At 41.3% G+C, this 16945-nt stretch overlaps 2 protein-coding genes across 2 annotated transcripts in view; both read left to right on the top strand.

Moving 5' to 3' along the window:
• Nucleotides 1-920: 920 nt before the first annotated feature.
• On the top strand, nucleotides 921-8399 carry laynb (layilin b). The gene is made up of 7 exons (XM_084466861.1): nucleotides 921-1061; nucleotides 2175-2484; nucleotides 3016-3176; nucleotides 3786-3830; nucleotides 5520-5588; nucleotides 6676-6793; nucleotides 7457-8399. Exons 1-7 carry the CDS (start codon nucleotides 989-991, stop codon nucleotides 7779-7781), a joined length of 1101 nt encoding a protein of 366 aa, XP_084322987.1. The 5' UTR covers nucleotides 921-988; the 3' UTR covers nucleotides 7782-8399.
• A 1762-nt stretch (nucleotides 8400-10161) lies between these two features.
• Nucleotides 10162-16945, top strand: part of sik2b (salt-inducible kinase 2b) — a 38041-nt gene continuing 31257 nt past the window's right edge. The window contains exons 1-2 of the mRNA XM_084467149.1: nucleotides 10162-10656; nucleotides 14827-14943. Of these exons, the coding sequence (XP_084323275.1) occupies nucleotides 10519-10656; nucleotides 14827-14943 (255 nt within the window). The 5' untranslated portion in view covers nucleotides 10162-10518. The remainder of the gene's footprint in view (nucleotides 10657-14826; nucleotides 14944-16945) is intronic.

Genomic DNA, 16945 nt, shown 5'->3' with positions numbered 1-16945 from the left:
CACACACACACACACACACACACACACACACACACACACACACACACACACACACACACACACACACACACACACACACACACACACACACACACAGGAGAGTTAATGGGGGTGAGGATGGAGCCAAAGTGAGGAAAGTATAGGGAAAGAGAGAGAGGAAAGAAGAGAGAGAGGGTGAGTAAGAGAGCGAGAGAAGCAGATAGAGAGACAGAGAGCAAACAGCGAGATAGACACAGAAAGACAAAGAGAGAGAGAGAGAGAGAGAGAGAGAGAGAGAGAGAGAGAGAGAGAGAGAGAGAGAGAGAGAGATTTCCATTCCAGAGATTTTTCCAGTTAAAACTCCAACTCTACTGCCATAGCTCAACAACAGAACTCCACTGGCTAACATTGGCCCGTTTGTTTGTATGTTCCCTCACCAAAAGAACATGCGTTTCCTACCAAGTTAGTGACGATGATAGCGTGTGTGTGTGTGTGTGTGTGTGTGTGTGTGTGTGTGTGTGTGTGTGTGTGTGTGTGTGTGTGTGTGTGAGTACGCGTGTATGTGTTTCTTCACAGTTATCACGATAGGCACATACAAGAGTGCATGTGTTTAAATGTAATTAAAGCACAAGAACAATAGGAGAATATGATATTGAATAATTGCTGCACGAAAAAATAAATGTATTTAAACACATGGCCATTTTTGTATACATATTTCTTGTGCATATTATTATTATTATTATTATTATTATTATTATTATGTTATTTTATTCATATTTTTTTATACATAGGCTACCCTATATATTATTATTTTTATTCGATCTTTTTTTCTGCAGTTGTAGCCTACGTAGTGGGCGCCATACGCCTGTCTACCGCCGAGCCTGCTTTGATTGGACAAACCCTACTGCTCCCTATCGTCCCACACAGCCGTGCAAAAGTCGCTGGAAATGTAACTTTGTAGCCTGCTGGTAAAAGTGTCGTCAGGAGAACAAAGAGTGAACATGTAGAAATGGATTTTATGAAACTTTTTGGCACCGTTATCGCCGTTTTCCTCTACCCGGGATGTGCGTCTAAAATCAATGGTAAGATCTCAGGATAACAACTTCATGCCAGACTACTAGTGAATTAGTCGTGAAACCAACGTATGCAGTTATAAATGACTTATTGACTTCGAAGAATTGTTGACAATATGCAACAGGCTATGAATACATCTTTGAGTCTATTACAAAATATGTATATTTTCATATTTTGTGTGCACACTTGGTTGTGTTAGAATTTATTTGAACCAATTGATGTGTATTTTACTTCATGGAAACGCAGTTATCAAAGAAGTACAATATCAGTTGTAAAACAAAGAATGGAATATTCAAGTCCACTTGAAATTCAAATGGGCCTAATCATGATTTACACGAACATCTGTTTTGATAGCTTTTAATTATTTTCTGCTCTAGAGGGTTTTTTTTAGGAGAAAATATAAATCCTATAAATAATAATTATGATAAGACGTGAGCTTGGCATGAATGTTATAACGGTTATTGTAATTATTTCAAGGCCCATTTTACTTAGAAAAACAACAATGACCACATGTCAGCCTTCACCAGAGACGATGCGTCAACGCAACGGAACAACTCCACTACTTTTATTTTGTGGACAAACCAAAATAACCTCAATTGATCACCAACACCAATGACCACACGCGTAACCACGATAACCACCTCAGAAGCGCAGGATCTTTCAAGTTGTTGTTGTTTTCCACGTATTTAGCTTTTAATCAGGCTAAGATGTCTCTTGTTTAGATTCTGCTGACAATGCATGGCAGGATGTTGGGTTTCGGAAGACTTGGCAGGACAACTCGGCCCAATTTAGTTTCAGCCCTCCCCAATACGGTTCAGTAACATCTCATGACAACCACACCCACGGTCTCAACAGTCTCTAACAGAAATGGATTTAAACTTAGTTTTAGCAAAATAACATAGGCCTAGGAAAAAGGACAAGAAAATGAAAGTGTTACTGTAGTGTTATTATTACTACTGATTGAATGATTAGTGGATCAATAATATAATCCACACATCGGCAAAACAATGTAATTAAATCAATTATATATTTATAACTGTGATGTTCAATGAAATATGCACGTCATAAGTCACGTCTCATTCCTCTTCTGTCTGTGTCTCTCCTCCCCACGCTGTATCCAGGCCACCGGATCTGTCGCCGGGGGACGGAGCGCCCCTGCTACCAGGTCTTCTACGTCCACGACAGCCGGGGGCGGTTGACCTACGAGGAGGCCCGCCTTGCCTGCCGGTCCGACGGTGGCGAGCTGCTCAGTATCGAGACGGAGAGCGAGCAGCGGCTGGTGGAGCACTTCATCCAGCAGCTGCAGGTGGGCGAGGGGGACTACTGGATCGGCCTGCGCAGGAACCTCCAGCGAAGCAGGCCCGCTGGCGCCAGCCCGCCAGCCTGCCCGTCGCAGTACTACTGGCTGGACGGCAGCAGAGCCAAGTTCAGGTGGATGGAGCGGTTGTTTACGCTGTGGTGTTGTATTGAGTTTGTTTTGACTGAGGAGGAGAGGACAGAAAGTCCTGGTCGCTGAAAGAATTGCGAAATGCCACAGTAGGAAGATTGAAATCGGTGATACACAAAAACTAAATGAAATCAAAAGGATTTTCTTAACATTGTTATTTTCTTCATTCTCCCAGTTTGAAATGTAACTAAATTAAACCATGATACATAATCAAACCTGTGCTGGGATGCTGGCTCATCCATGAGATTAAAACCTAAATTAGAGACAAGATTGGACTAGAGCAATACATAATTCCAGATGTTTAGCAGCCCCATCCTAGTTTTGGTCCCAGGAAAAATAAAATCCCAGGAAATTGTAGTTAATGGGCGTTGACATACAGTATAATTAGTTCAAGAGAGTATATCTCTCCTCCGCATATTTCTATCCACAGTGGTTGTTTACGTGTGTGGGTGGTGGTGGTCATGTGTTAAGTATAGCATGGTACCAGACATAGTAACTTGACCTGCTGCCTGCAGGAACTGGCACTGGGATGAGCCGTCATGCGGTGCTGAGATGTGCACTGTCCTGTACCACCAACCGTTGGCGCCGCCTGATGAGAAGGGCCGTTTCCTCTTCCAGTGGAACGATGACAACTGCAATTCCAAGAACAACTATGTCTGCAAATATGCGCTGGCAGGTTGGTGGGCCGCCGTTCGCTGTCTCACGGCTCTCATGTGACAGTAGACCCGAGTGTGAACTGGGCCCGCCGGTGACAAATCCGTGGGTCAAATCCTGTCTGATCTTGTTTTCATGTGAGACAAGGTCAAAGGGGCATTCGAGAACACAGGAGTGCTTTTGTTGGCCGCTAAGGGTAAATTTTCCTCGACACGCTTCATGGAATCCCTCTGATATACACGCAGTAGCACGCACATACACAGCTGGACACGTGGAATAACATTAGCTGAGACAGTGTTAAAATTGCATGTATACCTGTTATAACCTGAAATTATTATAGTGCATCTCTGTGCAACCCAATCCCCCCACACACACACACACAGACACAAACACACACACACATTTATCCTCCCCTGACCACCATATTTTTGTTCTAGGAATGATTGTGTGAGTGATTGCAACAGACAAATGAACCTATTAATGCCAACCAACCAATACATTAGTTATTGGTTGGTTGGTGTTTTTGTTAACTATCAACCTGAATATATAAGTGAATATTTTCCAGCAGTTATTCATTTGTAAAACAAACACAAACACTTTCTTATTTTTCTTGCTTTCTTGTTCTTCACAGAAAAACTACCTGCATTTACAGAGATGGGGAAAACTGTATCAACAGGTATATTTATAACAGCACACACCCATATTGTCAATTTAGTTTAGAGTAGCCTTCAGAAAACCATGGATTTTCTTTTTCTTTTTCATTCTGGTGCATTTAATGATTTACTCTGATCAAGAAGAGTCCAAACAAATCCTTGAACAGCTTCTGTTATTTCTGACATCTCAATGTCCTATCTTTCCACTATTCATCTGGAGAGGAAGACCTTGAGTGGAAAACTTGAAATCATGCAACCTTGTTGCTATTGAAGACAACAATATATCAAATTCGGAGCTACACTGTAAAAAATAAAAAGTGAATTAAACTTGAAGGCAACTGTCTGCACAGGATTTTTGGGTTTTCATGTCAACTCAAACTCAAACTTTTCTTTTCAACGTTTTGAAGAAAATATCACACAGTTGTGCCAACTTAATTCTTATAGTTGTACCAGCTAAGTTGAGACAACTTAGTTTCTGGTCCAAATAACTTGTCTTTCATAACAATGAAAGCTTCACAAATCTAGTTGTACACACTAAGAATTCTAAGTCAATATCATATTGAATCATTCATGTGTAAAAACATCCATTGTGAGTTTTTCTTACAAAGGAAATCCTAATAACAATTACATAAACTGACTATAAACCAGCTATTTCATTTTAAACCATTTTGCATGTTTATTTTTCACCATGAGGGTAATAAACAGCTTTAAAACTTAGGATGCCATAGGATTCATAGGATCCCATATGTGACATGCTGGCTCTATGCATGCAACATAAACTGGGGAGACCACGCTGTTTCAAGTCAGTATAAAAGAAAGTAACCAAAAAGGTCATGCGAAGATCAGTCCATTTGTTACAAACAAAGGAACAAAGGAAATCCAATGCCTGGAGGAGGGAGAAGCCAGGTCTGTTGTCTGGGCAGGCTCTATATACTGTGGTCCCGGTCCAACCCACACCTGCCGACAATCTCCTAATTAGTAGAGAGCAACACAGGCATACAAACAGCAGGGGCGGGGTCAAAGACCCACCTGGGTCGTCACATCCCCCCCATAAAACAGAAGCCCACCTAAATGGGATTCTGTACCAAAGAAACAATCAAAACAATCAAAATAAATCAATCAATAACTAATCAAAACAAGTAGAAACAACCAAAAACAACAAAAACTCAACCACCACCAGCTATCTCCAACCAACACTCATACACACTACCACTCCTCTCGCCCACCAGTCTCCCGACTTCCTGTCCCACAGCAAAACCGGGCCCAAGCACTTTAAGAGGGACAGGGGTGGAGTGAAATAATAACATGCATGAAATCAACCACCTATGGGATGGCATGGGAAGTTGGAACCATAGGATTCAATTCTTTTTTGTTTATTTTGCCAACTCAGTTTATGGAGTGAGATCAACTTTTAACCAGAAATGTTTGGAAGTTAGTTGAAACAGCTGAAATAAACAGTTTACAGTGCAACATGTAGTTTTATATTCACTCAATATAAAAATCCTTTTAAGACCAGCAATTTCAAGTTATCGTTTTTACAGTGTAGATTTGAGGTTCATTGGAGCTGACTGGATAGCCTTTGGTGTACCAGTTTTACATAGATGTGTTTATATATATTATATATACATATATATACATATACATACAGATAAAATAGCTTGCCTTTGATATACTTCTTAATCATATTCTTCATATTCTTCCCACTGTGCTAGTGACATCCCTGAAGCCGTCAACAACAGAAAGCGTTGAAAAGCTGGAAATAGCACTGCCTGAACCTTCAGGTAAGTAGTCATGTTTGATCCTAATCGAGCACAATGCTGCTACTGTCTTTGAATACATCCACAAAATGTTATTTGTCCACACAAAAAAAACAACTAGATAATGGCAATAGCAATCCATAGGAGGTGTTGTTATTAGTGTGGTTGCAAAGAAAGCCACACTATTGTTATTGTTTTGGCTATCAGTTCTATGCTGCAAAACTACCTCTAGGGGATAATGAAGACTGTACTCTCTATGAGCGGGAAGTGGAAACATGTTACAAAATTATTGATATAGATACATTATTATATTTTATTCTACTTCGTTTAAGAATGCTTGATTCTGATTGGCTGGGAGGAGGGCATTAACCCGGCAGGTTGCCCGCTGACTTGTCGGTTGTACTTGCTGCTGACTGAGCACAGCGTCATCAAATAGTAGATCAATATGCCGCTTGTATTTTTTTTCTATCACAGAAATTTCGGTCCATTGTAAAAATAAACCTTGTTTAAAAAAGTTTCTAAAATGTGTCGGAAATCTATTGGAGGGTCAGTCGATACATAGTTTCGCAAGCGAGATACAATGTAGCAACTACGTTATTAAACTAGTGATCAGATGCAGCCTTGTGTGGTTGCTATAGAAGCTAATTAGCTACAGCTGAGCTAACGTTATTCACCGTAGTTTTAAAGGGGACTACTTTTTGAGGGAGATATATACATTTAATAAGCATGCAATACGAATAAGAAAAAGCATAATTATTAAAGTATTTGAATTGTTTTATAATGTTGGCAAGCAAGAAGTAGAATAAACGGGATAATCACCTCAAGGCAGGGCAATAAACAATTTGATATGCCCGGCTCGTGGACGACTTCCTTCCACGAGCCGGGCATATCAAACTATTGCCCTGCCTCTCGGTGATTATCCCTTACATATTGTTGTTGAAATGTTGTGTGTATATGCTGTCGTGAATACTTTGCTACTATTTCATTTGTTGATTTGTTGAATAGTAGGCGACTATGGTGCAAGTAAATTTTCATTTAATGGTGTCTTCAATTTAAAAGCAGTAATTAATAATTAAGTGTTGGGTGACAATATGGGTTGTCTCTGTTGCAGTGTCACTGTCAGACAACGCTCTGTATGTTTACTACACCCTCTGTGTGGCTGGGCCTGTACTACTGCTGTTATTGTTGCTGGCGACAGGGTTTCTGTGCTACAGGCGGGTTGCTAAAAGGTAATCATATTTTCATGATTACCTCCATTTCATTCATGATCATATTCTAACATATTCCCTTTGGTTTCCATTCCTTGCACATACCGGGCAAAAACTTTGATTGCTATTTCTACATTTCCCAAATAAACAATTGTAAAATAATATATAAATGTAAAGTATATTATATATTCTTTACATATTCTCTTAAAGTATCTCTTAGATATCTTATGTGTTAACTGTGAAGTTACAGAAATACCTATAGATAGATAGATATAGATGCCTTTTCAAACTCAAAAAAGTCAGATGTTGGAAATCGTGGATGTACTGTAATCCGCTTGAATAATCCATAATAACTGTCTGGCAGAATCTACCGATCAAACGTCTCTTGGTAAAATTAAGAAAAAGGTATGTCTGGATGTGCCATCATAAAGTAACATAATTTTATTCTATTTTAACACAGTCAATTGCCTGGAAGTACTTGCCTTGTAAATATGTTATGACTCATAACATATAAACAAGCCTCTAATGGTGTTTGACACATTTTGCTTCAAAGTATATATACAAAAGAAAACCCTCCTTATCTTGATCATTATAAACAGTTACACGTCAGACAGGTAGATCGTAGTAATAATCTAATCTTAATGCGGTGATCACACCATGATGTCATATCCTGTCCTCACTCAGGAGGAAACCGGCCACGGACCCCCATCACCATCCCGGTGCGGCGGCAGCAGCAGACCCATGCGTCACCCAGGGCCCGTACGCCTTCAGCGACGTGACCAAGCTCCACTACGCCAACCCAGACAGCTGCACCACGTTGGCAGACCTCAAAAAGATGTACTTTTACGCTTCCTCGCCGGATAACGCACAGTGTGACGATTACGAGAACCTGCCGTGCCCGGAGCGGGAGCAGGGCTTTGTGACCAATGACATCTACGAGATCTGCAGACAGCAGGGCCGGCACTCGCGTCCTCCCGCCGGTTGGGTGGAAAACGAGATCTATGGATAGACCCGCTGGCGGCCGGCTCTATGTCTGGGTGGAAGCCAGACGTCCACACATTTCCAGTGACTCATGCCCCACTCCGGAATGTATGGCTATCCACTCCCCTCCCCCCACCCCCCCCCCCCCTTCTTCTTCTTCTCTATAAACACTCCTTGGTTCGATATAAAGTGTCCAGTATACTTATTGTATGTTTCCGTCCAAGTCCATTAATCCATGATCTAAGATGTGAATCCCCCTGGATTCATCATTTTAGGTCTGTCGTCTTGAATTCAACTGAAGGCTTTAAAGCTTCAGTGGGGATTGTGAATGGAAAACTGGACAGGGTTGATTGAAGTCTACTCATTACATTGTTGATGGTCAATATGCATTTCAAACCCACCTAGACAATGTCATCCAGTAAAAGAGAAGATGACACATCTCTTCTAGTATTAATTTAGCAGGGACACTACTATTTCACAGTGACACACAAGCAGTATTGGTGCATTATGTTTGTTTGTGTTTTCTGTATCAAGTTCTCATGAGGCAGTGCTAGTTAAACATCACAACAGAAGTAAGTGTATACAATGAAAGAGACACAGCAATTGTAACTTCTTATATACAGTACATGTGTTTCTTACATGTGAATAAATGGACAAATATTGTAATTTGGTTCATGGACATAGACATATTGTATGCATGGTATGGTAGAGTGCATATCAATCACTGGGAATGAGCTACCGTCTTAACAATCAATACAAGGTCACTCATCGCGTTAAAGTAATGATGAAGAAAAGAACCCGTTCAGCTGGCTGTTTCTATTTCCATGGGTATAAGGTCTCTTGATGTCTATTGTGTCTGTCGCTTTAAGCCTACAAAGTACTGTCAGTATCATGCCACTCCTTCCTGTTTGAAGGCTGGTGTTAAGGAGCAGGAGTGAAACAGGCAAACTGATGACAGATGACCATTCAATGCTGCAGTAAAGCTCAGAGCACACTGGAATGGGCCGACCGAACCTGAATGTGGGGTTTAATGAACACTGGGACCTTCTGGAAGGGGTCCATATATATATATATTTATTTATATAAAGATTGACCACGTTTTTTGGTAATAAAACACACATTTTATTTACCACAAATTCAGCTTTCACACATAACACACACACGATTGCCTTATAGACAATATCTCTGTAGTACAGGTTGGGGTGTTACAGCTTTTCAAGAGGGAGAGGTGTGTGTGTGAACGAAAGGTATGAAAGGTAAAAGCAGAGTTGCTGAGGAGCTGTGGTTTGGTGACAAGGGCTTAGAGAGCCCTGTAAGGAGAGGCAGAGTGAGTGTGTTCTTGGAGGATGTTGGACAGGAAATGCCAAAAGCACATCTGGAACTCTTTCGTTCAGGAAGTGTATGCGTGACAGTGGAGGCCGTCGGAATACTGGCCTGCCTGCCCACTTAGCGCTCAATAGTTCTCTGTGTTACGCTGACGCTGTGAGTGCTGGAGAGAACACATGCATGGTCGCAATGTGCACATGATGTAATTGTCTGTGTGTGTGTGTGTGTGTGAGTGTATGTGTATGTTTGTGTGTGTGTGTGTGTGTGTGTGTGTGTGTGTGTGTGTGTGTGTGTGTGCTAATTTGTGCTGGACGGTTGGTTTGTTTGAGGATGCACATTACATAATGACATGTGTGTGTGTGTGTGTGTGTGTGTGTGTGTGTGTGTGTGTGTGTGTGTGTGTGATTGAGGGATACCTGTTTTCTATGCTTGTGAGTGTTGTGTGGGGAGAAGTGGTCAGTAGTACATGTTTAAACTTGTATGTATGTAAACTTGTATGTATATCACTTGGATGGTTTATCAATCAGCTTTTGTTATAATTTCTCTTCAACTTTCAATTGTGATTATTTACCGACAGAGGGCGCTGTTATGCAGTTGTGACAATATACTGATCACTAGTGGTAGGCAAACCTACACTGGGACAATGCATTCAAATGTTGCAACAGAATAGACATCGAACCTTGACTCTTCGAGGAAATGGGTGGCTCTATTGTAATGCCATAAAGTAATCAATATTATCAGGTCTAATCAAGTTACAATAATTCTTATTTGTGTTGGTATAGTTGCACAACATTTTTGTAATAAAATGACCACTTCATTTATAATAATATTCACAGTTTGTAATCCGAGAAGACAAATACCATGCTAAGCACCTGCGGGGCCAAACTTCAAAGTTACCTATGCATGCAATCACGGGCGGGCGAGCAAACAGATTTTAGAATAGCAATTTTACCGGTTGACGTAAGAGGTAGGTCTGGTTGTCTTGGAAACCAATTGGCACTGAAGTGTGGAACGGCTTCGGAGGCCCGCCCCCTGTACAAATACCCCCATGGCTCTGACGTCAATGTACGTCAACCAGAGAACATGATGCCTCTTGCAAGTAACTCGTGTGCTCTGGCTGATAGAGGTGCCCAAGACTGAAATATTATAGCTCTATTGTATTGAAGAACGTGGCGTGACAGCCCGGGCAAATGACTTGCTTCGTCTCGCTCCGCTGAAGAAGAGTTGGCCCCTTTAATGTTCAAGCCGGGCCGAGCTACACAGAAATCAACTTTGTCCTTTATTAATGGACGTATTTCTGGCGGCAGTAGTGGCGGAGGCGGCGGCGGGCGGTTTGTTTTCCTTTCCTCGTTATCTGTAGCGCTCCAGTCGGCGAGCCCCGTCCCTGCCCGTGTTGTCTGGCTCCCGTCTGCTCCTCCACCAGTCCCGTATAGACCAGCATGGTCATGGCTGACACGCTCCAGAAACCAGCCGTACGGGGTCCCGTCCGCGTGGGCTTCTACGACATCGAGCGCACCCTAGGAAAGGGCAACTTCGCGGTGGTGAAGCTGGCCCGACACCGGATCACCAAAACCGAGGTGAGTCGTCTGTCGGCAGAACAGTTCACCCTAAAGGGCTAACACAGGCGACCGGCCAACAGTTACATAAGTTTGTGCACTTCTTTCTTGACAACCCCGTTTATTCGAGGACGATACAAACATGTGTTCATGTTATGCCACTAATTGAAACACTGTTCATAATAACTATGCTATAAAGCTGTAATAGCTCCCCTCCAGGCATAAGGCTGTTGAAACGCACCAGCACACCCTTTGACCTCCAGCTGGTGCACTAACAGCGCCTAAGTTAGTGCATGTTCTCTACAGCTATCACATCACTGGGCGGTTTTTGGTGGTTGCACATTGCTCGGCGAAACACAAGCAATGTTGTTATGATCTGTCACTCTATAATACAGTTGCATGTAGAAAAAGGGATGAGCTCTTCATTCGGAAGCCAGCATGGGTCGGTGGTCATGTTATGCAATAGGAAATATGATGTGATGTAGTCGGTATGTGTGTCAGCAGTGCCAAGAGCTGTATGAGGTAGGCCTACTTGATATTAAGTATGCCAAGCAATTCATTCAACACTTATGCCAAAGTGTTGAATGAATGAATAATGCACAAAATGGTCTGTTTAATTCAGATAATAGTCGTGGTTGTATATGGTTAATACATGGTTAATATACATTTGCACGCATTGTTTGACAACCATAGTTGACTTGTGACTTGTGTCAACCTAAACCTGCACTGTGTGACTTTCCCTCCATTTGTTTTGTTAAAATAACATAATAAATTGTGTTTACATCAATTATAACAACTCTTCCAATAATTTGAACCGATTAGTTACTTGGAATTCGATGCGCACCATGTAGCTTTCAATCCCAACAGTCAATAAGTCAAGTTCATTTAAAAAGAGGAAGTAACGGGATTGATTAAGTCATGGGTGATGGGTTTTAGTTAGTTCAACGACTGCAGTGTAATAGTTTTCAATAAATTGACAGCTGTGGTGGAAACAGTGGAATGGTGCAGTTTTACGATAGTCAGTATGTATAAGATTCCACAGTCAAGCCTGAAGTTTGTGAGGGGATTTCACTGCAGAAATGGATGTTGTCTTTATATAAGAAACAGGTTGCAAATTATAGGGGGGCCAGGGCGGGCAAACCCTGCTTGGATCATCGTAGACTAGTGTCAGAAGTAATGTGGCGTTAGTTCAGCCCAACGGCCATTCAGTAATGGTCAGTTAGGATAGCAGCTGCTGCGGTAGACTAGCCCTCTGGCCAGCGCCGGGCTGTGTGTTTCATTGTGCAATGTCAGGCATGGAGGCTGACTATCAACTAAATGTGAGTCCATCTGCCTTGTGAATTAGCCTGGGTGAAGAGATGTTGGCCTAGTGTGTCAGTACTAAATTCCCCACGCTCTGTGTGTCCGTGTTTGTGCATAAGTGTGTGTGTGTGTGTGTGTGTGTGTGTGTGTGTGTGTGTGTGTGTGTGTGTGTGTATGTGTTCATGCACACATGCATTTCTTGATAGGTGTCCCTTTGTGTGCATTGCCTTTCTTCTAGGGCTGGGCGATTTAGCCTAAAAATATAAATATTTTCTTTTTATTAACGAATAGACAATTTTTGTTTCAAACCTCTTCCTTGAAGAGCAAAAGGACCAAAATATATGGTCCATTGTTTGCAGCATCCTACTAAACCCCATTCGTCCTGTGTATTAAAAGGGACCATATTTTTTGCGATGTAATATGTCACTGCATCTGTGATCGTCTGCCACTGGGACCCTTTTTTGTCAAAAGAAATGACAATGTCAAGGTTACCTGCCTTTTTGCAGGCGCTTTGTGGTTTGAGCTGGCATCTGCATCTCTTGGTGCTACACACACCTGCCATTCCTCCGAGTCCGCATGTCTCTGTCTCAAAGGCTGGAATAGGTTGGATGTGTTCCCCATTATCGTGGTAATATGTCTTATATGATCATCACCATGGAAGTCTTTGCCATTTTATCTCTGTAACTAAAATAAGACCCAATTAGCAAAAACAGGAGTGTGATTGCCAGTCTCGGCCAAAATGTTTGTGAATGTTCCACTCTCCTTTTAGTGCAGGTAACGGTTTTAAGAGACCCACAAGTGCATTTTAGTATACTCTTCAAGGTCACGTCCAAGTGACACCTGCGGTGAGGTGTGTGTGTGGATGTGTAGAGCATTGCATGCCGCAGTTGACTGCTGCGTCCCAGAGAGGGTTAAGCCTCTCGGACACTTATAGTATAATGCCACGGTGTGTGTGAATGTGCAGATGTGTGGAGTTCGTTCCGGACAGCTGTTGATTTAGATAATCGCATCCGAGAGAGGGTTAGGCTTCCCGGACACCTATAGTGTACAAGTCAGGGTTAAGCTTCTCAGTATAACGCCACAATGTGAGCCACATTATACATTATTATAACATTATGAAGCTCATACATAACAACGTTACTAAAAAAGTATTACAAAGTTGTCATTGGTCATAACACGCCCCCTCCTTCCCAGAACTTTCGCCAAAAACCTCTAGAGAGTCTAGAATTTTTATAAATCGCAATGTTTCATTTCACCAATCGTAGTAAAGGAAAAATGGAAATTAATCAATTAAATTGAAAAAATCTCCCAGTACTACCTACTCCTTAACCTACCTCCTTGTCTTTAAAACTCATGGCGGAAAGATGTTTTAGGCATTCAGAGTTATTATGTACATAATGGTCAGCTTTTTTTTGTTTTACTGTAGGTTTACTAATTGTGCCATGGCAGGTCTGGGGTTCTACCTACTGCAGGCTCTGTTACCAGACACTTGTTAATATTCACAAACTAATATTCACTAACTAACTAACTAACTATCTGTCTTCCCATTGAGACAACATTGACAACATTCCTCCTCGCCCAATTGGTTAACCTCTAATGACCTTGTTGCATTCACAATGCTGTGTGTTTGCGTGTGTGCACTTCTTCTGATAATGATGACAACACAATTTCTTGTCATTATACAATGTAAGAATCTTTGTTTTGTGTTGCAAGAATAAGCTTTTGACCAGTGTTGTTCAAATGTATCAAGACAATTTGACACATTTCATAGGATCGTAAAGACAAAGAAATTAGGCTGTTAAGGTAGCAAACGTTGACATGTTTATGTATATTTTAATAATTTTCAGATAATATAAATCTAAAACCAATTATTATTTTAAATATCGATTTTAAATGTCGGTTCTTGAGCTAGGAAAGAACCATGCAGATATAGTAGATTTAGTAATAGATAGATTCATCAGGCCATACTCCCACTGTCGTTAATGTCTCTACTCTTTTTCCCAACCTGGTATCTTAATGTCAGACCTCCACCTGGAGATGCCTGACATACGATATATAGCAGGATATGCACTGGCTGTCATTGTTTTTGGTGCATATCTATGTTGGATCCCACCAAGAGCCAGGAGGTTCTCAAAATCAAAAGTAATTTCTGTGTGCTGACTTTAGGGACAACTTTTCATTGGCTAAAGAGTTGAGGGAGATGTGCTGTAGAGTCATTGATTCTTATATATAAAGTTTGCTTGCTGCAAACTATTGTGAGTACTAAGATAGCATCAGTGGTCTATTGTTGTTTACTCATTCCGGCTTGGTTCTGGGACATTTGAAACCTTTCTGAAGTGTTTTATTTAAGACTGTTGAAGATGGTTGTGAATATTGCTTTTCACATACCAAGAAAACACATTATTGAAGCCTAAGATGGTCAGTGTTTAAGTTATCTATCTGTGTTTTTCTGTGCTCTGAGCTTTTCTGTGTCTGGACATTGATTTTTTTTTTTTCTTAATATGACACGGAGTCAAGGCATTTGACCAAGTAACAATAGGGATGTGTGTGCGTGTGTGCCTGTGTGCCTGTGTCACATGAGCCATAAGTTCACCTTTAATGTGTGTCACCTGAATTCTGCAAGATCGGGCAGTCAAAGTGCAGTCTTAAGAGTGAGAATAGCTGAGACTACCTTCCATTTAATTATGTATTTGCATAATTATATCTCTATCTCTATCTATTTTGTGTGTGTTGGGGGGGGGGGGGGGGTGATGAAGCTAAGGGAGCTTCTGTGTTTATTCTTAAACTAAAGTGCAGCATCCAGTCCCAAGAATCAGGTCTCTATTTACTAATCAAGATAAACATTGACTTGAGAAAATATGACGTTGTTGACACTTGCTCTTTTTGTAGGTGGCCATCAAGATAATCGACAAGACCCAGCTGGATGCTGTTAACCTGGAGAAGATCTACAGAGAGGTCCAGATCATGAAGATGCTGGACCATCCACACATTATTAAGCTGTACCAGGTAGGCCTCTTTCAAATCATGGGATTCATTGGACACAACACTAAATGAAGGTGTGCAGGGACCTGGGGGCTTGGTTTGATCACCTAGCATAGCTTTTGCCTGATTCACATTGGCCGATTTCAAGTTGGCTCTATTGTCTAAATCACCTCTCCTACCAGTTGCGATTCTTTCAGTTCTTCATATGAACCAGCTCTTTAGTTCTTCATTGACCTTTCCCTGAAAAGCTTTTCAAGACATCTTGTCTCATGAATAAGTTGAACAAAAAAAACAATAAAATTCTTGCTGTTTTTTAAACTACATTTCATATGTCTGCAGTGGTAATTCTTATTACAAGTCCCTTTGCAAGGTTGACTCTTGTGCAGTTGGTGTGAACGTGATGTGCTTTAATGGGGTCCTAGCCCAGACTGCCTGGGGCCCCTATAAACATAACGGTTTCAACATACTTTTATCATTTACAATTTATAATCAATGGTAAAGTTGTGGCATCGTTTGAAGAGGTTTTTCGACCTTCCACTTCTGACCCCTGACATTGCGGCCTGTGAGTTCACAAGGCAGTGGAGCAGAATGAATCATGCTGTTGGTTCTCGTCCATCCCATATCGTTGGTGCTCTAGCGGTGTAGGTGTTCAGCCCAAGAGTCGCTCCAGGTCCTTTTCTAATGCATTAGCAAACAACTCCTGTCTAGCCGTATCTGCCACCATGGCACGGTTTTCAGATATAAGTGCAAAGTTAATGAGTGACTGACACGTAGCGGTGTGTGTGTGTGTATGTGTGCGTCTTCTTTGTTAAATAAATGTGCTTTTTGCTTTATAAGGTGCAAGATGTGGCAAGGAACTTTTTTTATGAGGTCAATTCTTGAGCATTCTAGTATTAAATTGTGACATATGTTTAAGCAATAGGTCACGACAGGCTGTGGAATGTTCTCATTATACCACAGTTAAGGGGTGTTGTCTGTCCCGACACGCAGCGGAGGGACGGCGACCATACTTACGGTTACGTAAGTATGGCGAAATGAAAGTCATAGACACCCTAAATTTTGAAAAAATGAGAAAGTCGGAAAAGCATTTTTTTAACGAATACAAAAATGTAGTCCCTCCCGGTTGCTATGCAACACACTGTAGCGTCCTTCAGAGAAAAGGCTAGAGACGGTAGCTTGGTTCGGCGGCAATTTAGCCTACTATCGAGCAGTTCACTCACCGTGTGCCTATTTCTTTACAACATTTCCACCCTCTCCATCAATCAACATATTTTTAGGCTTCAGTGAACTATGCTATTGCTTTTATATATAAATAAACAACAGTTCAAGTTAGGCGTGGAGTGATACGGAACTCTGTAAACAGAATGGCCGTCATAGCTGTGTGTATATGCTCATTATACAACAGTTAGGAACCAATCAGATCACTTGATTTAAGCCACCCGTTTTATAAATATCCATATGTAAAATTTGTTGCTGTTTATTCAGGTATAGTTTGCAAATGTGACATCTGGACTGGATAATGGTGCCATTTATTTTGCAAGCTGTCAGGTCTGGTCTTGTGTTAACAAAACCGCAAGAGAGTGGAAATTCTTCAATGTGTTTCCTATTTTGCAAAATGTGTCAAAAATGGATGAATTAACTTTAATGAAAGTTTTGGAAACTTTATTTGGAAGTTTAAAAGACCTCCTGAACTTTCTAATAATAATGAGTTTCCTTAGGCAGATTGTGTTTTAACAGTAGGTCAGACCACCTTATAATCACTTTAACAACACTGATCTGCTATATAGCCATAGCTCCGAGTCAGGGATTACTTCATCTGGTTATGTAAGGCTTGTTGATGAGGGAAAATGAACACTTGCTAATTGTCATATTGCAAAACCCCATGGCAGCATTCCAGAGCTGGACGTGTCATTGTGAGTGTGTGAATCACTATTTCCAACAGCCGGTCTGATGCAAAATAATGGTGAGTTCATCATGTTTTGTAGTAAGCTGGTTCAAAAGGTAAAGAGGTGAATGTCCAAGCGAC

Source organism: Micromesistius poutassou (genome assembly GCF_964030765.1).
Source record: "Micromesistius poutassou genome assembly, chromosome: 4".
NCBI lineage: Eukaryota > Metazoa > Chordata > Actinopteri > Gadiformes > Gadidae > Micromesistius > Micromesistius poutassou.
The sequence above is the reverse complement of the archived record's forward strand: the minus strand, read 5'-3'. Positions and strand labels throughout refer to the sequence as shown.